Here is a 23,581-nt window from a genome sequence, read left to right on the forward strand (position 1 = left end):
TAATCTAACTCAACCTTCAGTGTTCCATATAATTATCATGGCAGTATGTAGTTCAGCCTTCAGTGTTCCATAGAACTATCATGATAATAATCTAGCTCAATATTCAGTGTTCCATGTAATTATCATAATAATCTAGGTCAACCTTCAGTGTTCCAATAATATGTCTTTTTGATATTAAAAAAAAAATGAAAATAGTTTTATGTTATAAAATATTTTATTTGATCAGTACAAAATTTATTTAGCAACTAAAAAAAATATTAAGAAAATCTGATGAAATGTCACATCATTAATACAATGTAATGTACAAAAAGCTTGTGCTTGTTACCAAATATCATAAAAGTTAAAACAAAAAACACAAATGTACCATATATTGTGTATACAACTTATAGAGCGAATTGTTTTTCTTTAAACAACTAATGAGTAAAAAATGTTTAAAAAAGAAACATTTATTTACCCCGCCTCGTCCCGTTACCATTATTTGCTGGTCCATATATTATAGGAGTATATGTAGTGACTTAATTCCTAATCACATTTAGCATTTCAATGATCTTTTATCCAAATAAATAGTCTCCTAATTAATATGTAAAAAAAAAATATGAACAGAAAAATTATTTCATTCCACTTGCACCTGAAGCTATTGTTAATGTTTGTATACAGACTAATTGAACATTTCAATGGACTTTTATCAAAATGATTAATCTCCTAGTTGATATGTTGAAAAAATATAAACAGAATAAATTAATTTTATTCCACCAGCATTTTAAGAGATATAAAGGTATTTGTACAGACAATGGAACATTAGAATGGCTTCAGACCAGAGAGAATCAACTTTGAATGAGTGAGTGAATTCTTTTTCTATATATGTAGCATTAAAATCATCTCATGTAAATCGATGGCTTGAGTACATTCTTATTGACATTTAACTTTTAAATATTGTTTTTTTACCACAATGAATCATCACATGCTTTTTTAAATCTGAGGATCGAGTGAATCTTTTTTGACATATTTTACATTCAAATGACTTCATACCAGAATGAATCATCTTATGCTTTCTTAAAGTTGAGGATTGAGTGAATCTTTTTTGACAAATTTGACATTTAAATAGCTTTTTACCAGAATGAATAAACTCATGCTGTTTTAAATCTGATGATCGAGCGAATTCTTTTTGACATATTTTACACTTAAATGGCTTTTCACCAGAATGAATCCTCTCATGCTTTTTTAAATTTGACAAATAATTGAATTCTTTTTGACAAATTTGACATTGAAATAGCTTTTTACTGCAATGAATCCTCTCATGCTGTCTTAAATTTGTGGAATAAGTGAATTCTTTTTGACAAATTTGACATTTAAATAGCTTTTTACCAGAATGAATAAGCTCATGCTGTTTTAAATCTGAGGATCGAGCGAATTCTTTTTGACATATTTTACATTGAAATGGCTTTTTACCAGAATGAACTATCGCATGGTGTTTTAAATTTGAGGGGTAAGCAAATTTTTTATGACAAATTTGGCATTGAAACGGCTTTTTACCAGAATGAATCTTTACATGCTTTTTTAAAGCTGAGGGACAAGTGAATTTTTTTTGACAAATTGTACACTGAAATGGTTTTTTATCAGAATGAGTCATCTCATGCTTTCTTAAATTTGAGGACTGATTGAATTCTTTTTGACAAATTTGACATTTAAATGGTTTTTCACCTGAATGAATCATCTCATGCTGTTTTAAATGTGAGGATCTAGTGAACTCTTTTTGACAAATTTGACATTTAATTGGATTTTTACCAGAATGTATTACTTCATGCTCTTTTAAGCCTCTTGAGCTTAAGAATTCTTTCTGACAAATGGGACATTTGAATGGTTCTCTTCCCCAGTGAAGTGTAAGATGAACTTTTAAAGAATTTTTACTCAACAATTGTTTTTGACACAAATCACACTTAAATGTTTTTCTAAAGGAATGATTAAATTCATGGTCCTTAAAAGTTGATGAACTAGTATGAATCATTTCATGCATTTTTAACGTTGAGGATCTATTGAATTCTTTATGACAAACGTGACATTGAAATGGTTTTTTGTCCAAATGAAGGACCTCGTGCTGTTTTAAATATGAGAACTGACTGAATTTTTTTTGACAAATTTCACATTTAAATGGCTTTTTATCAGAATGAGTTATCTCATGCCTTTTTAAATTTGAAGACATAAAGAATTTTTTTCGACAAATTTGACACTGAAATGTCTTTTTATTAGAATGAATCATCTCATGCTGTTTTAAAAAACAGGCATGGGTGAATCCTTTGTGACAAATTTTACAATTAAATGGCATTTTACCAGAATGAATAATCTCATGGTGTTTTAAATTTGAGGAATAAGCAAATTCTTTGTGACAAATTTGACATTGGAATTGCTTTTTGTCAGAGTGAACAATTTCATGTTGTTTTAAAGTTGAGGATTTGGTGAATTCTTTTTGACAAATTTGACACTGAAAAGGCTTTTTTTTAAAATGAATCATCTCATGGTTCTTTAAACTAGCGGCAGAACTAAATCCTTTGTGACAAATATGACATTCGAATAATTTTATTCCACAATGAAGTGCCAGGTGAACTTTCAAATTACATTTATAAAACATTTGTTTTTGACATAAGTCACACTTAAATGTTTTTCTAAAGCAATGCATTAATTCATGGTTCTTAGAGATTGATGAAGTAGAGAATGATTTTTCAGCAGTAACCGGCTGGAGCATTCTATTTACATTTGAACTATTTTGTTCTTCATCTTCCAGGTTTCCAGCATGCACATCTTTGTTAGGAGAGTTTCTAGGTTTATCTTGGTTTGAAGCCATATCTTGATTTGGATTTATTTTTTGCTGTAGAATGAAACAAATAACAAGAACATTTTAAAAATACTATTAAAAAATTTTTATACAAAGTGTAATTGTATCAATTAGTTTGGATCAGTCATGTTATTAAATTTGAAAAATATCTAGACCAACAACAATCTGTGGGACTCGAAATATTTATACTGTTTGTTGTTGCTTATTGCTATTTAATGTTTTTATTTTTTTTTTCCCGTACGCTAAGATCCCGTCACTTATCTGGACCAGTTGGGGAAAAAAAAAAGGGGAGGAATAAATAAATTTAAAAATGGGGGAACAACCTAAACTCATGGCTCAATCTTCCTCAGGCCAACATTCTAACTACTCTGCCAGTGAGCTCATTATGAAAATAGAAGATTGTATTGTTTGTTTCAAACTTACTCTAAAGCAGCTACCCATAAAGAGGACTAATTCAGCCTAAGACCACCACTTCTTTCAAGTACAATTTCTTTCCTTTTTTTAAGACATCTACTAAAATATTTAATTCCCAATAGTTAATAAACTAATTGGTTAATTTTATTTAATTGATTCCTGTGTTGTCAGGTAAATGAAATAATTGTACAAAACCTCATCTTGATTCAAGATTGCGTGTGGGACAAATAGAAGGTACAAACTTTTACTAGACAGACAGAGTGAGTTGATATAAGCTTTATAAAAAGTTGACTAAAACAATAAGTTAAATTTCTTTTATTCCTTTAAGAGAACAAAATATTTTTTCTAATTTTAAAGTACTGATACTGCTAGAAAAATATCATTGTTTAAACGTTCAATAAAAAAAAAAAGAATTTTAATAAAAAAAGATCAAGATACAAAGGGAACTCAAGTTAAAAGAAGTAAACGACTCAGGCTGTATGGTTTTCTGTGGTCATGTTTCACTCTTTTCAGTCTGTTTCTACTTCTAGAAGTTTTGCTATTAGTCCATTCTATGCTTGCATAATGTGGTCTATACAAACTCACAATTCTAGTGTCTTAATATCTAATCCTATGCTGGATATTTTTTAATTGATAGTGATTAACGCGAATCAAAGAATATTAAGCATTTGAACATCACAAGCTTAAATCCTATAAGAACACACATATTAAATCCATCCCATGGAGGGGTTTGGCCAGATCTTTCGTGAGCTTTTCATCCAAGCTTTCTTCTTCTTCTTCTAGCCAGCTTTAGTGCTGCTGAGCTGACTGTGCCAAGGAAAAAAAGTGTGCTGTTTTCTTCAGTTGTTCAGCACTGCCGTACAGGGTGTTGGTTATATTGGGCTGTAGTGGAAGTAGGGTCTGCCTAAGGTGGATTAGGGAGGGGCATTCAAAGAGGATATGGTTTACGGTTTCAAAAGGGGTGGGTGCAGTGTCTGCAAAGGGGGAGTTAAGTGGAGTTTATTTTGTTCAGGTGGTAATTTAATAGTGGTGTGTGTCCTGTTCTTAGTTGGAAAATTGTAGATTTTTCTTTGCGGGGGAGGAAGTTAATACTGTCATCCAAGCTTTAAATTGTTATAGATTTGTCTCTAAGTCATGGATCCACTGTTTAAATGCTCTGTCTTTGGTTTGTTTAACTTTTGTTTTTGCCAGTATACTGATTTTGTTCCTCTGTTCATTGACATCCTTTCAAGGTGACCACCCTAATAAAGTTTTTTATTGCAAATGCTATAAATCTTCATATCATTGGTATATCTCCTAGATAGTGCATGTCCTCAAACCAGCTTCATTCGGTATAGCACCATAGGTTTTTCTAAGAATTTTCTGTTTACAAGCGTTTAGATGATTTTACTGTTGTTGTTTTTTGTCAGTGTCCAGGTGTCATGTACATACATGGTTACTGGTTCTAATTGTGGTTTTCTAAATTTCTTTAATGTCCTTGTTTGTTTTTATTTTGCTTTTTAGAAAGTAGTAGGTGCTATAAAATGCTTAGTTGCCTCCTGCTATTCATTCTTTTATTTCTGTCAGTAGGTCAATTTATTGTACTTCCTAGATATCTGAAGATCTTTTTACTTGCAGTCAGTCAATTTAATATATTGTTCCTATTAACATATTACGCGTCATGTTTATTCATAGTTTGTTTCAATACTAAAAAGCTTAATTACTACTACTCTGAAACTATCTAAATGTTGTGCATTAAAGTTGTCCTGTTGTATTGTTAGAGAGAGATGCAATTTAAAATTAATGTCTTTTTCCTTGTAAGTAGCCTTTGACTCCAATAAAGTGTTGACCCTAAATAAAAAATTGTTAGTGGGGACTATTATGTATAGGAATGTGGGCAGGCTCTGAGTGGGAATGTGTAATCATGTGACCCTGGGTGGTGATGCTGGACAAAATAACTACTCGTTTGAACTCTTTTTTTTTTTTTTGAATCCTCATCTGGGCCTGCTCATGTTTCACCATATTTTCTTTACCTTCTTCTCTTAAGAACCTTGGTACCTTAGAGCTTCTATTATCATGTTACATGTCATATTTTTTCATAACTTGATGAGTTTTGGTTTCGAATTGAGACAGGGCAGAATCTGGTGTGGCTAATCAAGCCAATTCTGTAGCAGCAGATTTTGCCACAGTTCATGGATATGTATGCACTGTTTAAGGGCAGCTTTCTTTTTCTTTCTCTTGACCAACGCCGTTTAATTTCTTTTGCTCTGGAACATCGTAGGAGCATGCACAGTCTGTCTCAAGGCACTTCAGTCTTGACCTATTTCCTCCCATATACTTTTGTTGATGCCTGTGGTTCTCATGTCTCGCTTTCAGACATCTCTATAGGTTAGTCTTGGGCGGACATTGGGTCTGACAGCAAAAACACCTGCCCTCTTACCCTCAAAGAAAACAGCCTAACTCCTTTCACTCAAAAAAAAATCCCTGTCGTACAACATACTCGAAACATTACATTAATGTGCATACTGAAAATATTCATGCATAACATGGGAATATATAAACAAATGTATATACTCCTTCATTCCACATAAGCTACTAACAAGTGCCTAGCCTTTTTGGTTTGATTTTGGCTGACCCCCTGACTATTTTATTCCCCCTGTACTCCCACCATATCTGGAGAGCAATCCCTTATTTACCTCCAGTAAAGACGCTGATGGGAGATCAGCAACTCCATGCAAGACACATAATACACACCTATTATAAATCCATTTAAAAAATAAATTGACATAGGTCATGTTGAGATGAAGCACAATAAATGAATGACTTTTAATTTTGTTTGGTCTCTTTATATACGATCTCAAAATGCTTCTAAAATTATCTGGAAGCTTGTTATTGCGATGTTTAGTTGTTGTTTTTGTTTTTTATCTCTCTTTGAAATTTTCTCTCTTATAAGCTACAAATGTGTTGGGCATTAAATAAAGAACATTTATAGTCCACCTTGATATTTAGTTCCACTATTATTTTATCAAATAGAACTAATAGTTTATGATGACCTTTAAATTTCTTATTTACAAGCTGCAGACTTCCATTCAATTAAATAATTTAGTTCTGCAATATTGTCATAGGCAAAAGTGGTCATGAAAATAAGCACTCCACTACCAACAAAAGACTTACAATGGCATGTGTCTCAAAAAGTCAAACTCCTGGCCTTTAGGTGTGGCTCACATATTAGGTCCGAAACAAATATTATCACTAACAGGAGAAGGGAAAGGCACAGTCGCTGAGCAATAAAACGTTAGACTTCCAAACCAGGGGTCCCAGGTTCGAATCCTGGTGAAGAGACAGGGATTTCCAATTTCAAGATCTTTTAGGGAAGGAAAACCTCTACAACATTGTAGCTATACCCAAACACCTTTGGGAGTCAACCCCAATGTAAAAATCAGGAGGCAGTAAACCAAAGTCAGCTTGCAGCACACAGTGCTACACCAAGGCAGAGCCTGAAATCACAAGCTGCATCAACACTGCCATATTTTTCGATAGAGGTAGGGAGAGGAAGACAGCTATGTAGGCAACATTGTTCTGACCATAGTTAATGCCCAGGCATTCATCTCATTGCTTCTGAAATGCTCTGTAGTTACTTTGTGACTGACGGAAGCTACAATATTCAATAGTTTATTAGATCTTAACGTATACTTACTGTTAGATTTATAAAAAAAAAAGTCTCCCAGGACTTAAAACACAGTAGCATCAAGGTGTAACTTAAATAAAAGGGCTGACAAACACTCTAATAGATAGTTTACTGTTTACTCTAATGAGTGCATGAAATTAGTTGGGAAAAAGTAAAGGCGGTTGGTCGTTGTGTTGGCCACATGACACTCTCATTAACTGTAAGCCTAAGTTACAGATGACCTTTACATCAGCTGTCCTATAGACCACAAGTTCTGAAAGGGGAACTTGACTTTTTTTTGTGAGTGTTAAGTAAACAGCCCAGAAGCTACAGAAACTATTTGAGGAAGGTCCAGATTACATTTTACTCAACACCCAACCCAATACTGAGCACAGCTGCTCTTCAACCAACACTTTAAGAAACAGTCTAGTTCTACCATACCATCATGTATGTGTGGAGACTTCAATACCATTAGAAATAAGATAGTGACATGAGCTAATGTTTGTCCACCTTGTGACAAGTCAAAAACTCGCTGTCAGAGTCACTCAAATTTATCACAGCATTAATTATTATTTTTCATTATCTATTTATTTTATTTTAATTATTTCCCCATCCTACCCCCAAATTCTTCACCCGCGCCACCTTTTCCGCTCCAGGCTAGACTTAGTTGACCACATTGGAGATAGCTAGGCCACGTCTTTCGATTTATCTTCCCTTGACCGGGGCAAAGATACGCACAGACTCTTTGATCTTATCGGCAGGATGTCTGACAGCCGCAGTGGACACCGCCTTGTGTGGAATGCAAGTCACTCCTCCCCCCCCCCTTTCTCCTAAGTCTCTCTTTGATCTAAGAGATTACTCGGGTCAACACACCGCGTGATACTCCAAGGTGCGACTCTTGTCGGACTTCACCCACGTGTAAGATAATTCTATGCCTAGGACATTTCCTGCTTCCGCCCGCATTTTCCAGGCCTATATAAAGTAGATCCAAATCAAAGCCAGACTCTCTTTCATTTCTCATTCTATCGCTGAGCAATCGAGTCTGGACTACTTCATTTATTCTCCCTCCTAGAGGAATACCTGGTGGTAAGCCGAACTTAATCACAAGTTCCATTTTAATTACTTTTGTGCTATTTCCACTGGATATTATCATGTGTAGTTTATTATTTCATTTATATTTAATTAGTGCATTGTGTATTTCTCACTGTCGTAAGTAGAAATCATGAACATGGCTATGTATGTATTTATGAATTGCATTAATCTATTAATGCTACGTTGCTCAATTGATCGTTGATGCAACTATGTATATATTTGTACATCTTATTTTATTTCCTTTATCTCGGTTGGCCACCTTGATAATTTTACTAGCGCACTGATACTGCGTCTATAAGAGATATGAATTATCCCCCCCCCCCTGTAATGAATTATCTCCCCTGTAGTAATTTCACTCTAACGAGAGTTGCGCCGCTTGAACGGACACCCTCTCCATTCAAGCGCGCTCCATTGTTCTCGACCCACGGTCATATGTAAACAAACCGTCTTGGTCCCTGACCACCGCCCAATTCACCCCCCCCCTCTCTTTCTCTATCCACCTGTGTTATTTATTTGAGATTATTATTTCCCCTTTTATGTACATTTTTATATTATTACTTTCCCTTTTATGTACCTTTTTATATTGCTACTATCAGCCATCTATTTTCCGAATCCCATTTGTCATCATCTCCCCATTGTGCTCTAAAGCAATTTTACCAATCTGACGAATGCACCTCAGTCGAGGGCATCGATAAGATGCATGAGAGACATGTCCTAACTTGTCTTTATTTATCCGCAGCCTCCCTCAGGTGTCTGCCTATTTATTTATTGGATCAACGATCTATTTATCAGATTATTTACCTGCCTATTTATTTATTGGATCAACGATCTATTTACCTGCCTATTTGTTTGATATCCAGAATCACCTACTATCTTTGTGCTTAGTGCTATTCAGCACTGCACTAGCTCACTGACCTGCCTATTTATTTATTGGATCAACGATCTATTTACCTGCATCTGTGCTTAGTGCTATTCAGCACTGCACTTGCCTACTGAGATCTACTCAACTCTACCACTTGGCGCTATCGGCATTGCCCGCCTATTCGACAGCCCACCTGTCAAGATATTAGGTGCGACGTCCCTATAGATTCAGATCTGTGTGAGACGTCATAGCTACGCCAACCCTCTGCAACTCACTGGACATATCCTGTCAACTACGCTGCCCACGGCAGATCAGCTCTGCCCGCAGTAACCTTGTGCCCACGGTAGCCGGCCACCCGCCCTACTGTGCCCACTACAGATATCAGAACTTTGGACTGAAACTCCACAAGAACTGAATCACCGGCGTCCCTCTATCCGCTAGAGCGCCACCTCCAGCTGCAGATCCCCAAGCCGGAACACAGCCAGCTGTGACATCAACAGGACAACCAGCTAAGTCAGAGGACAAAGTGACATACTCTCTTATTAAATGCACGAGTGATGATTAAATCTAGTATTCACTAGAGATAGATGCAAACTCCCCCCCCCCCTTTTTCATTCTTATATGTATATTTATGTAAATAAATATTCTTTTATTTTTAACTTTTGTATCTATCTTTCATTGCTTGTCTCGTTGCGTGTCTGCTCCCGATACATATGCTGATAGGTTGGTGTGTGATAGCTTTAAAAATAATCATCCCCTAGACAATAAACGAGCCAAACACACATCACATTTCCCCACCTGTCACACACCTTAACACTGGCAGAAGACTACTTAAGCAAAGTCTTCTAAGATAAGATAAGTCACAAAGACTATTGTTAATAGCTGAAAGTTTTTGTTTACATAATTCTATTTGTAATCTAGTTTAAATGGGGATGTGTGACTGAAAGGCCAAAACTGCTTGGCCACCTAACAAGGAGGATTGAGCTTGAATCCCAGCTTGAGCAATGTTGTGTTTTCTGAGCTTCTTAAGGCAGCACAGAAACCTTCTCCCATATTTCCCTTCCCTTCCCCCACTGGACCACAAATGAGATTGGGCCATGGTGCTATGAGCATGCTACAAGCATGAGAGATGCACTTTATAAAAGCACGCTACAAGCATGAGAGATGCACTTTATAAAAGCAAAGTCTAAACGGTTTCTTTAGAGTTTTTAGACTGATTCTTCTTTCTATTCTCTACTCTACAATATTAAGCCTTGAATAGATATTTTAATTAAAGATAGTTCACTAAAAACTATTAAGTATTTTTAAAAGAGTATAAGATTTTGCAGACCTGAAACAAAGTTTATAATAGTTTGTTTCTGGCTTTTAAATAACCTGATATGAAGTTTTTAGTGAATTAATTCTAGCAAATTTGTCTTACCTCAGTCTCTTCTGATAAAATTGATTCCAAGGTTTGACCAATGAAGCTATATTCTAATGTCTCTGGATGGAAAGAAAATTCTGTCTTCTCATTTTTCATAACATTGCAGAGATTGTCGGTAAAGTCTTGTTTCAAGTCATCCATCATTGAGATTGAATGCATTTGTTCTTCAGAAGTCTTTGAGCATAGGAATTGAAGTTTTATATCAAAATCTCATAATAATGATAATGAGGGGTTATAGCTTTCAAATATGACTTATTTATTAAGATGAGATCTTGTATTATAAGATACAAAATATTAGTTCTTTTGTTATTTTTTTTTTAAAGTTTGACTCATTTAAACAAGGGTAAAATGTTTATCCATATTTTTTAAATTAAAACTAAAAAAAAAACTACAATTTTTTTAGTCTTTAGGCATTCAATAAAATTTGCCTTACCTGTGTATTTTCAGAAGTTTGATACTTGCAATTGTAGTCTCTCAACTCTGAGTGTAATAACCAATCTATCTTCTCAATTTTCACAATAGGTTTAAGCTCATTAGTAAAGTCATGTTTCATGCCCTCCATGGTAGGACCAGTTTCTCAGAGTTTTTTCTAAGAAAGATGCTTTTTCACTTTTTTTTTTTTTTTACTTTTTTAAAGACATTAGTCACATCAGTCCAGTTTTCGTCATCACATTTTCATTATTAAATGTGGTTATGCAATTATACTTATTCTGTAAAAGAAAAAAAAATCAAAGAAAATAGTTAACTTCAATAAAAATATAGAATTTATATACTAAAGTACAATGGAGGGTCTTTCTTTTCAAACCAGATACCTGGAGAATTATCTGTGAGTCTGTTGATCATGAGCTAAGCATTGATTGCTTCCCTCCACAATAATTAAATTAATAAAAAACATATAAAATGACCACACAATTATAGCAAAACTAGACAATAATAGAGACAGAAAAAAATAAAAAACACATTGAAAACAACAACAACAACATGCTAACAAACTCTAGAGATATTAGTAGTCAGTAGAAGACTGTGGACATGCTAATAAACTCTAGAGATAGTAGTAGTCAGTAGAAGACTGTGGACATGCTAACAAACTTAGAGATATTAGTAGTCAGTAGAAGACTGTGGACATGCTAATAAACTCTAGAGATATTAGTAGTCAGTAGAAGACTGTGGACATGCTAATAAACTATAGAGATAGTAGTAGTCAGTAGAAGACTGTGGACATGCTAATAAACTCTAGAGATAGTAGTAGTCAGTAGAAGACTGTGGACATGCTAATAAACTCTAGAGATATTAGTAGTCAGTAGAAGACTGTGGACATGCTAATAAACTTTAGAGATATTAGTAGTCAGTAGAAGACTGTGGACATGCTAATAAACTCTAGAGATAGTAGTAGTCAGTAGAAGACTGTGGACATGCTAATAACTCTAGAGATAGTAGTAGTCAGTAGAAGACTGTGGACATGCTAATAAACTCTAGAGATATTAGTAGTCAGTAGAAGACTGTGGACATGCTAATAAACTTTAGAGATATTAGTAGTCAGTAGAAGACTGTGGACATGCTAATAAACTCTAGAGATAGTAGTAGTCAGTAGAAGACTGTGGACATGCTAACAAACTTAGAGATATTAGTAGTCAGTAGAAGACTGTGGACATGCTAATAAACTCTAGAGATATTAGTAGTCAGTAGAAGACTGTGGACATGCTAATAAACTCTAGAGATAGTAGTAGTCAGTAGAAGACTGTGGACATGCTAACAAACTTAGAGATATTAGTAGTCAGTAGAAGACTGTGGACATGCTAATAAACTCTAGAGATATTAGTAGTCAGTAGAAGACTATGGACATGCTAATAAACTCTAGAGATAGTAGTAGTCAGTAGAAGACTGTGGACATGCTAATAAACTCTAGAGATAGTAGTAGTCAGTAGAAGACTGTGGACATGCTAATAAACTTTAGAGATATTAGTAGTCAGTAGAAGACTGTGGACATGCTAATAAACTCTAGAGATAGTAGTAGTCAGTAGAAGACTGTGGACATGCTAATAACTCTAGAGATAGTAGTAGTCAGTAGAAGACTGTGGACATGCTAATAAACTCTAGAGATATTAGTAGTTAGTAGAAGACTGTGGACATGCTAATAAACTTTAGAGATATTAGTAGTCAGTAGAAGACTGTGGACATGCTAACAAACTCTAGAGATATTAGTAGTCAGTAGAAGACTGTGGACATGCTAATAAACTCTAGAGATATTAGTAGCCAGTAGAAGACTGTGGACATGCTAACAAACTTTAGAGATATTAGTAGTCAGTAGAAGACTGTGGACATGCTAACAAACTCTAGAGATATTAGTAGCCAGTAGAAGACTGTGGACATGCTAACAAACTCTAGAGATAGTAGTAGTCAGTAGAAGACTGTGGACATGCTAACAAACTCTAGAGATATTAGTAGCCAGTAGAAGACTGTGGACATGCTAACAAACTCTAGGGATATTAGTAGTCAGTAGAAGACTGTGGACATGCTAACAAACTCTAGAGATAGTAGTAGTCAGTAGAAGACTGTGGACATGCTAACAAACTCTAGAGATAGTAGTGGTCAGTAGAAGACTGTGGACATGCTAACAAACTCTAGAGATATTAGTAGTCAGTAGAAGACTGTGGTCATGCTAATAAACTTTAGAGATATTAGTAGCCAGTAGTGAGTAGAAGACTGTGGACATGCTAACAAACTTTAGAGATATTAGTAGTCAGTAGAAGACTGTGGTCATGCTAACAAACTTTAGAGATATTAGTAGCCAGTAGAAGACTGTGGACATGCTAACAAACTCTAGAGATATTAGTAGTCAGTAGAAGACTGTGGACATGCTAACAAACTCTAGAGATAGTAGTAGTCAGTAGAAGACTGTGGACATGCTAACAAACTCTAGAGATAGTAGTGGTCAGTAGAAGACTGTGGACATGCTAACAAACTCTAGAGATATTAGTAGTCAGTAGAAGACTGTGGTCATGCTAACAAACTCTAGAGATATTAGTAGCCAGTAGAAGACTGTGGACATGCTAACAAACTCTAGAGATATTAGTAGTCAGTAGAAGACTGTGGACATGCTAACAAACTCTAGAGATATTAGTAGCCAGTAGAAGACTGTGGTCATGCTAACAAACTCTAGAGATATTAGTAGTCAGTAGAAGACTGTGGACATGCTAACAAACTCTAGAGATAGTAGTGGTCAGTAGAAGACTGGACATGCTAACAAACTCTAGAGATATTAGTAGCCAGTAGAAGACTGTGGACATGCTAACAAACTCTAGAGATATTAGTAGTCAGTAGAAGACTGTGGACATGCTAACAAACTCTAGAGATAGTAGTAGCCAGTAGAAGACTGTGGTCATGCTAACAAACTCTAGAGATATTAGTAGTCAGTAGAAGACCTAATAATGTACTACCAATGGGTTAGCTAGCAATGTGCGGGTGGTGTGGGCCACATGGGGCATCAAGTGGGGTGCATCAATCTGAGGACAAACTTTCTCAGTAAAACTACACATTGTTATAACATAAATAAAAACAATTGGAAATTTGTTATGTCCTATATTCATTCTTAAATTAAATTAAATGTCAGCTGAAGACCGGCTAGAAACAAATTTCACCAGATTTATTTAAATCTCTGAAGGTATCGCACTTTTACATTTTTTTAAAAGCCTTGCATGATGTTACTTCATTGTTCAAAGCACAGGTTATGAACAAGTTTATAATGGTGTTTTTTTCCTTAATTATTAATTAGTAATGGTGTAATCTCTTTTGTCGACAAGTGGGAGAGGTGGTGTCTGGGAGAAGGTTTTTCAACCGCTCAGCAAACACAACCCTGCTCAAGTCGGGATTCAAACTCAAGCCCCTTTGTAAGGTGTCCAAGCCAAAACTATGCGGTTGTAGCCTCTCAGCCACACATGACTTGCTGGGAGGGAACTTGAAGTTTGTCTGTGACTAGGCAACAATAATGACAGCAAGACTCTAGATTTAATAAGCAAGAGGGAAAAATGTAGAGAATCTTGGACATCATGCGTTTTCTCTTAAAGCAGAATCTGGCATTCCCTGGGCATCTCGAACGAGTTGAAGAAGAATTGGCAATACAAAATTCAAAAAATATCCTGGAGTGAAATTACTATCCAAGAACGATCTATTCCTGTGAGATTGAATACGTTACATGTCCCAACAAATGCAAAATGAATTTATTGTAATACCAGTGCTCAATAAAACAAGAAATAAAAATCATTCAGAAAGTATAAGAAGCAGATATTTCTCGATTTTTTTTCTCAGTACACCTAACATCTAAAATCTGGATAAAAATTTTATGGTACGTTGTCATGCAGAGCCTCAAAGACGTATTGGCCACAAGAAAAAAAAAGATTTTCTATCAACACACAAGAAAGAGCTTCTTATGGAAATACCTTCCTTGGACCATATTGTTCATAAAATAATAACCCATAAGAACAATGTCATGATAAATATGATTTAAGTCGCCTTATTGAATCCTTAGATGGAAATCAATCGCAATGGTTCTCCCAGCAACATGTCAAAAACGAATTTTGTCTTAAGGTAATTGTCGCAGTTTCTCCAGAAGTCTCCGAACTTCCAAAGAATCTATTGAGCTTTAGAGTTTTATTAAAAAAATGTCAATCCCCAAATATTGCTATCTTGATTTGCATATTTTTTTTTACTGATATGTGATAAGTGTGGCTACATGCAAGCAAAGTTTTTCCAAACATACTTCAATGAAGAAATACAATCAACGATGACAAAAATGACTTTGATAAAATTATCGATAGTTTGCCGGCGACAAAGCACTTGTGATTTACTTGTATTATCTTTTTTTTTTTTTTTGTAAAATCGATTCTTTGCGAAATAGCAATGCTTAACTAATGACTACACTTTATTTTGAAATTAGAAACTTTTTACTGTTTTAAAACATTTTTTTTTGGAGGGCATCATAAAGAACTGCCACACAGGACAGTAGCTACGCCACTGCGTACTACTAGAGTTAACTAGACAGATCTAGAAGATTAAAAAAAAATCTATTAACTTAAAAGACTTAGAATCTAGTTTCTAGATCAATTGTAATCAATCAACATCATCATATGATCAGTTTCCTGCTTTGACAAGCACACTTATAGTGACTTTAACTTATACTACTGTCACTAGGTGACTAGTGACACTTACTAAATCACAACTTTATTAACTTTATAGATCTATATAATATATATATATATATAATAGAGTCTAGATTCTATATACTACTTTATTTATAATTATTGTTTTTTTCTTTTATTTAAGACAATCAATGCTGTCACTGGGTCACTTGTGTTGTGACTCTCTCATTGACTCATTGTTGACTGTCAGAGTGAGTGTCATTGCGTCGGTCACGCTAGGCTGTCAACACTTTAACAATAACACTGTTGTCAACAGATGAACAGTACTAAAAGTAGTAAAAGTAATTAAATTTTATTAAAATTTACCTTTACCTAGACTAGAGCCTAAACTAGACTAGATTAATAAATCTAGATTAAAGTAGGCCTATTATAAACATCTAGATCTATATTTATACATCAATTCTAAGTACTAGATTTAGATCTAGATCTAGATCTATATAATATTATATCTAGATCTCTAGAGTAGTTTCTGTGACCAAGACCAAGTGTTGTGGATCTTCGCGTTAGATATTGTTTTTATTGAAAGAAATAATATGATTCACTAGAGTGGTCTGCACTTGGTTCATTTTTATTGTCTAACTAAAATAAGTCAATGACTCTAATGCGGCTGTGTCTCTAAATTCAAAATCGAAAACCACAGTAATAGATCATGTTTAGCATAGTCTATGATGTTTAGCAAAGTTTGCCACAGTTGACGGACGTGATTGATGGCTGCCTGGTCATGCGAAATGCACGCTGGATTGTCGTTCGGTCGTCTAGATGTTCCCGGGCTCGTGCTGCATTCACTGAATGCTGCCGTCTGCTGCAGGTCTACTATGAAGGAACATCCGAAATATGTAGGCCTACAACAGTTGACTAATAAACAAACCTGCTTAATGGCAGCTTTTTTTCATGACAATCATGAGCAGATCTGGGGATTAGCCTACTGCACACAAGAAAAAAGTGCTAGACCAAAAAGATGATTAAGATTCTATATGACACAAGAAAGAGCTTCGTATTAGGAAATTTATTTATTTTTGGACCGGACTGTTCAAGCAATAAATCACCCGATTAAAAAAAAAATATGATGTGGCAGATAATATAAAATTGTGTCACCTTCCCAACTATTTATTCGAAGTCAATCTTTCAGCTGATTTGTCATAGATCTAGTTAGACCTACTTCTGAAGACCAACTAGCAAACGAAGGCTGCTGCGATTGGAAGCATCTTGGTAATAAACTTCAGCTGCACAAGGTTTCTGTGAATCATGCTAAGTATATGACAACGTGGTTATAGATTTAGATTAGAAAAGAAAAGCTGCATTGGCGTGTAGTCCTGACAAATATTAGGCCTACACCAGGATGGCTGCCTGTTCGTGCGGTTTGCGCGCTGGAATGTCGTTCAGATTTATCGATGGTCCCGGGTTCAAACCCTGCCCGCTCCTATCCCCCGTCGTCCTGCGGGAGGTTTGGACTAGGAAGTAATTATCTTCAACTCTGAAGGAACATCCGAAACATGTAAAACATTTTACAAACAAACAAACATTTCGTGGGAGAATAGAGAAATCGTATGCGCCGATCACAGGTCAATTTTTAGGCTTGGTTGAGATGCTTGCCAAAATCAACCCAACCATGCAAAAGAATTTAGACGAATGAAGAACGCCGAAGCTCATGAGAATTACCTCGGATATAGGGTTCAAAACGAGCTTATGTGGACCTGATGGGATTAGAAGTAAAAGGGAAAATTATTGATAAAATCAAATTACTAAATATTTTTGCGTCATCCTTGACTGCACGCCTGGTGGTAGCCAAAAAGAACCGCTGTCTTCTACATTGCGTTTTATGGACGTATTTAATAGTTACTTTCCGACCCCATCGTGTTTAACAGAAATTATCATAATCTAGCTTGTTAATTTTTTTTTTATGTAAAATATATTCTGAATCATTAGTGACGCCTTATAAGTTTAATCGTTTACGCAGAACAATTACAATACTGTATGTAATGTACTAAATGTAGTCAAAGGGCCAATTTACCAACGTAAGGCAGGCCTGCTATATTTCGTAATAAAAATATTGCCAATATAGTGCTAGAGGCAAAAGAACAGTTAGGCATATCTTATCTTATATAATACAGACGCCAGTTAGCGTGATATGGTAGCCTACACTATACACTATACCCTTACGGCTCATAGGGCCCCGCATATGACACTCGACTTAGAGTTTCAAGTTTACTTTTAAGATTTAAAGTTTAATACAGCACAATATTAAAGGGTTCTTATCTTATATATACTATTTATAATTGTTTAAATGTTCCACTTGATCCGAGAATGGGTGTGAGAGAATCTACGTGTTAAAGTATCTAAAAATACGGCTTTACATATTTATCCGTATATGTAAATTCTGAAGGATTAATTTCCCTTGTTCGTATCTTATCTTATGTTATCTTATCTTATCTTATATAATACAGACGTTACTTCAAAAAAAGAAGATGATTACGTCCTACGCGTCATGCATATTAACCAATGACTTAATATTCTGCCAAGTCACTGGTTTTCCTGTCTAGTTCAGGCAACCCACTCCATGCTTTAATAGCACGAGGGAAGAAGGAGTATTTGTACAAATTTGTCCTAGCATATGGGATGAGGAATGGGCCTTTATCTTTGTTATACAACCAACAATAATAGCATGCCATGATCGCCTACTACCGGTATTACAAAGTCACAGAGGTGGCAAATATGCACATTCAAATTACTAGGCCTAGTCCATTTTTGTAAAAAGTCTATATAAAAATAATAAGTGCATCACATGGTGTGTCGAAAGTATGTGTATTCAGTTATAGGCCTATGGACAGGAAATAAAATAGGTCTATATGGAAACATGGGAAGTCCGTCTTACATAGACGTTAATATAGGCTACACATCATTATTATAGTCTGACTTCGACCTCGTCGTTTTCAGCCTCCCGGATGGAAGAGCGACGTGCTATTGAAATAGCCTACTTATAATAATAGAAGGCTTGTATTATAACTTGGTTCTGTCGACAAATAAGCGAGATATAAAAAATAAACAACCTTTGTTTTGTATTACACGCAAACACAAAAAGGCAGGCGCCCCAAAGGCAGACCACGAGTACGGTGGCTTGATGACGTAGAGGCAGATCTACAACAGCTCAAAGTCCGGGCATGGACACGTAGAGCACTGGATAAATCAGAATGGAGAGATGTGCTAAAGCAGGTCAGGACCCTCCATGGGCTGTAGCGCCAAAGGGATGCATCGGCGCCTTCGACATACAAAACCTTAGCTAGAGCTCTGACCACTGCGCAGCCTATACGTCATCACTCGTCAGAGGCCAAGGTTAAGCGCTTAGGCTAATCACGGCTAATGCGTCACTGATGATGCGTGTGTGCTGTGTTGTGTAGATAGAAATGTTTCTTTTGAAAAACATCTAAATATGCTTTATAATAGTGTTAGACTTTCTACACATTCATTATGGATTAAAACTGCAGATGTACAATGGTGAACAAATGCTGTCTTCCGTTTTTGTAAAGGAAATTATAATAAAGAGACTAAAGCACACGTTTTTCAATTCCCCAAAGAAAACATGGCTAGCAGCAATACCAAGGAAGAATTACATACCAACAGACTAGGCTTACTCAAGAGTAAGTAACTTTTAGATTTTAATTCTTCGAATTAGTAACACGATTTTAAAAATGGTTAGGGCTATGTAAATCTATTTATTAAACAATTATTCTGTCAATAATTATACTATAATTATGGTATAATTATAGCATATAAATACATTACATATATTATACTATCACTATCATTTAGTCATAGATCTAGAGTCTAGACTACTATAGACTAAGCAGTATAAGCAGTTACTAGATCTATATCATCTAGTGGATTTGAGGATCTATTATTTTGTAATTTAACAAACCTTAACCTTCACTTAGTAAATTATAAATATTACATATATTCACAAATTTACAGTTTGCATTTCTTTTCACATGGCATTAATAGCAAACATTTTTAAACTTTCAGATCTGTTATAAACATTTCAAAGAAGAAGATGTATTGTGGACAGACTCTATGTTTGATACTAAGTCTGGAAAATTACTAACAGCCCCTCGGAGTAGGCCAAGGTTGAAGTGATGCAATTCCATCAAAGTTTCCTGGATGCCCCATGCTACTACACAGCGAAGTCAACGACTACAACACGTGAGTGTCAGAGTGTAAAAAAACAGCACTTAGAGAGTGAAAGAATGGAAAGTGTGTTAAAAGAGAGTGTGAAATCTCAAGAAGAATATGAGAGAAAAAATAAAATAAATGATTTCTGTCAATGTAAAGAAAGTGTAAGAAGTATGAATGTTTCTTCATTTCGGAATGTTATTTGTCGAGAGGAGTGTATCATTTTTGTAAATTGTCAAGGTTTGGGACCAGTTGAGATAATATATTCTATTGTTCTTGGAACATCTCTTGATGTTAAAGTTTTCTTTAAACAAACATAAATATTTTGTATAGGTGATAAGCAACTACCTAAAAACATCTCCTATATTTATGAAATAACAAATTTGTTAGAACTCATCAAACAATATTCTACCACAAACTACAATACTAACAGTTTAACTATTATTAAAGAAACACTAAGTACACTCCTCAAAAATGACCATTAAATTAGCTTATTTATTCTTTCATCTTGTCCCAAATGGAACTGATAGAAAGTAAAAAAAATAAGTATAAATATAATTGTGACCTGTTTTTATTTTCTTCATTATTGTTTTTAATATCCCCGCAAGCTTATAAATATGTAAGAAACTCTGGCAATATTATTTTACCTCACCCAATCACCATTAAAAGAACTTGTAATTCTTTTAAGATTGGTCCTGAATTAGAGCAGATAGAGGACAATTTTTTATACTACATGAAACAATATGTTAGTAGTTTAAAAGAGCATGAAAAAACAGTGATTTTAATGTTAGATGAAATACATCTCAAACAATTCATGGACTATAAGGGTGACAATATAGTGGACACTGATCATTGTTCAATTAATTTGGCATCTACAGCTCATGTTTTTATGATACAGAGTCTTTTGTCAACTTATAAAGATGTTATTCATATTTTACAAGTAAGTTCAATATCTGCTGAAGAATTGCACAATATAACAAAGAAAATTATTGCTGGCTTAGACAAAATAGGACTAAATGTTATGTGTGTAGTCGCAGATAATAATGCCATCAATAGAAAGACCATGTCCCTTTTTATGAGCCCTTCTAAATTAAGCATTGTCTACCCACACCCTGTTGATAAGTCACGTCCTTTGTTCTTTGTTATTGACCCTGTACATATTTTTAAATGTCTAAGAAACAATTGGATAAATTAGAAAGATGAAAATATTTCCTTTGACTTTCCAGATTTTACTGATTCAGCAAAACATTGTAAAGCTTCTTTTCTCACACTTCGAAAATTGTATGAACCTGAAAGTGGTAAACTTTTAAAATATGGGCATGGTTTGTCAGTAAAGGCTTCATGGCCCAGTAGTATTGAAAAACAAAATGTTTGTAAAATGTTTTACATCAGTGATGCCCAAAATACGGCCCGCGGGCCAAATCCGGCCCGCGACGTGGTTCCATCCGGCCCGCCGAAATGTCGGCACAACGTATATAAAATCAGCTTACCCCCCCCCCCCCTCCTAAAGAAAAAGTTTTAAAATGTCTCTTTTCCTACGTTAGTGCCCTCAATTTTTCTCCGATGATTGGTACCATGACTAACATTTGTGCGTTTATGAGACTCTAAATGTAGAATACATCATAAACAAAAAAAAAACAACAAAAAACTTTAAAGTGTAGCTGTTTTTTTTTTAAAGAAACGCGATTATAAAACAAATTTGACGTCATTGAATAAAAAAAAATTGTTAAACTACGTCTAGAGATTGGAAGATTAATGTTAATATTTACCAAAATAAAGCTAGCTACAGTGTTGCTCATATTTTTAGTAAAGAAATGAAGCCGTTTTCTGACGCATGAGATAATTCTATCCCATTAATGAATGTAAGTGCTAGATCCAGGGGGTTTCTAATCAAATAGTTTCAGGTCAATTTCATTTCGCTTTTGTACCTTTCCTTTATGTGGCCTGCGACACCACTGTCGGAAATTAAAATGGCCCGCAGGTCGATTTATGTTGGGCATCACTGTTTTACATGTTTCGGATGTTCCTTCAGAGTTGAAGATAGTTTACTTCCTAGTCCAAACCTCCCGCAGGACGAGGGGGGATGGGAGCGGGCAGGGTTTGAACCCTCGACCGTCGATAAATCCGAACGACAGTCCAGCGCACAAACCGCACGACCAGGCAGCCATCCATGTTAAGCTAGTTCTGCAAGTTTTTTCAGAATACATTATAGAGGCATTAAAAGAACTTGGGCTAAAGTATAGTTTGTTTCATCTCCACGGCACAGCACACTTTTTAGAAATAATTTTACAATGGTGGAAAATAGTAAATGTTAACAATCCATTTGTTGGTCAGAGATGTAAAGATAAGTTAAAATATCCAATTACTAATGATGTCAATGATGCAAATATTCATTTTTTAACTAATTTTCTGAAATGGCTTGATAATTGGTGTACCTTAAGTCCAATTGTTGGATGTTTGACAAGAGAAACATTTACTGCCATCTCACATACAACTTATGCTTTACTAGAAATTTCTTCTTATTGTTTTTCTGAGTTAAAACTTAATTATGTATTGTTAGGTAAATTTCAAACAGACACTTTGGAAGCTAGATTTGGTTTATATAGACAGTTAGCTGGTGCCCAATATAACATTTCCATTAGGCATGTTTTTGAAATTGAAAAAAAAACTTAGAATGTCAAATGTCCTAAAGAATAAACTGATGAACTGCTTTTTTGATTTTTCTGTTAACTTTTTTGATTCTTCACATGTAAGCACTAGAGTGCCTAGTCAAACATTAAATAAATATATGGATTTAAACGTAGTTGAAGGTGATTTCAGTTGTTTACAAGCAGACTTACCGATTGTTACTTATGTTGCTGGTTATTGTGCTCATGTGGTTTTAAAGAAACTGAATGGATGTACTGCATGCAAAGAGTTTTTATTGTTAGAAAAGATTTTGGAACTAGATTCATCTTTTAAATTTACAATTAACTTGGATAGAGGTGGTCTGAAGCATCCACAGAAAGCTGTTGTTGATTTAGTTTTTTACAATTATTGTGTTCTAAATCAAATGGCTGCCTGGTCGTGCGGTTTGCGCGCTGGACTGTCGTTCAAATTTATCGATGGTCAAGGGTTCAAACCCTGCCTGCTCCCATCCCCCGTCGTCCTGCGGGAGGTTTGGACTAGGAAGTAATTATCTTCAACTCTGAAGGAACATCCGAAACATGTAAAACATTTTACAAACATTTTACAACTCACTAATGAAAATATGTACTCATGTTTTTGAAAGAAGAAAATCAAAGAAATGTAGCTATAGCTGTGAACAAAAGTATATTAGCTAATAATGAGCATTTTTATTTATGCAGTGACTCTTTAGAGTGTCATGATAGTCAGACAGTTGTTGACATGATTTTATTTTCATCAACCAATTGTTTATTGAATAATTTTAGCAAGAATAAAAACAACTTAGTAAAAAAATTCCAACACTATCAGAAAGTTATCTAAATTTAAAAAGAAATAAATTATATATATATACATATATATACATGGGATATATGTATTTGTAAAATAACTTTATATGAAATCATTGTATTTTTTCAAATGTGTATTGTAAATTATTGAAGTATATTTTTGTGTGTTCATTAAGCTTTTACAATAAAAACTGAACTCTTTCAAGTGGTAGATTTTGTCTGCAAATAAAATTGCTATATATAACACCACACATTTGTTTTCATGTTTCTTTTGTGATGCTGTTATCATTATTGTAATATCTCTACATTACGTTGTACAACAATTTTAAATTCTAATAACATATATAATGTAGGTGTAATACTGTTTATAGTCATAACATACATGACTACATGTTGCTGTTACAGGCTATACCACTTAGCCTAGCACTAATGTAAACATTCAGCCAGGTGTGTTACAGTTCAGTTTACAACACAAGCAAGGCAGTCTTCAATCACTTAGTGTG

At 34.8% G+C, this 23,581-nt stretch overlaps 1 protein-coding gene and 1 long non-coding RNA gene across 6 annotated transcripts; one reads left to right on the forward strand and one right to left on the reverse strand.

Annotated features, from left to right (window-relative positions):
- Positions 1-242: 242 nt before the first annotated feature.
- LOC106079788 (zinc finger protein 99-like) lies at positions 243-18,635 on the reverse strand. Of its 5 annotated transcripts, none has more exons than XM_056040912.1 (4): positions 18,510-18,635; positions 10,701-10,977; positions 10,265-10,441; positions 246-2,863 (listed from the first exon to the last, which is right to left on the reverse strand). In XM_056040912.1, the coding sequence occupies exons 2-4, from the start codon at positions 10,827-10,829 to the stop codon at positions 920-922; spliced, it is 2,250 nt and encodes a 749-aa protein (XP_055896887.1). In that variant the 5' UTR covers positions 10,830-10,977; positions 18,510-18,635; the 3' UTR covers positions 246-919. The 5 variants fall into 5 exon arrangements, with proteins under 5 accessions (XP_055896888.1, XP_055896887.1, XP_055896886.1 ...); XM_056040911.1 differs by lacking the exon at positions 18,510-18,635 and adding an exon at positions 15,775-16,196; XM_056040910.1 differs by lacking the exon at positions 18,510-18,635 and adding an exon at positions 15,769-16,196.
- A 62-nt stretch (positions 18,636-18,697) lies between these two features.
- LOC129928134 (uncharacterized) lies at positions 18,698-23,327 on the forward strand. The gene is made up of 2 exons (XR_008779751.1): positions 18,698-19,097; positions 19,480-23,327. It is a non-coding gene; the product is annotated as an uncharacterized LOC129928134 (long non-coding RNA).
- Positions 23,328-23,581: the final 254 nt, after the last annotated feature.

Source organism: Biomphalaria glabrata, chromosome 9, assembly GCF_947242115.1.
Source record: "Biomphalaria glabrata chromosome 9, xgBioGlab47.1, whole genome shotgun sequence".
In the NCBI taxonomy this organism is placed as follows: domain Eukaryota; kingdom Metazoa; phylum Mollusca; class Gastropoda; family Planorbidae; genus Biomphalaria; species Biomphalaria glabrata.

Bases quoted from the DNA above. Each gene is read 5' to 3' on its own strand.
- LOC106079788 (XM_056040912.1), bottom strand. From the start codon at position 10,829: ATGGAGGGCATGAAACATGACTTTACTAATGAGCTTAAACCTATTGTG. The intron at 10,442-10,700 runs GTAAGGCAAATT...CTATGCTCAAAG, and splicing joins AAACTTCTGAAAATACACAG to ACTTCTGAAGAACAAATGCA. The intron at 2,864-10,264 runs GTAAGACAAATT...TTCATTCTACAG, and splicing joins TTTTATCAGAAGAGACTGAG to CAAAAAATAAATCCAAATCA.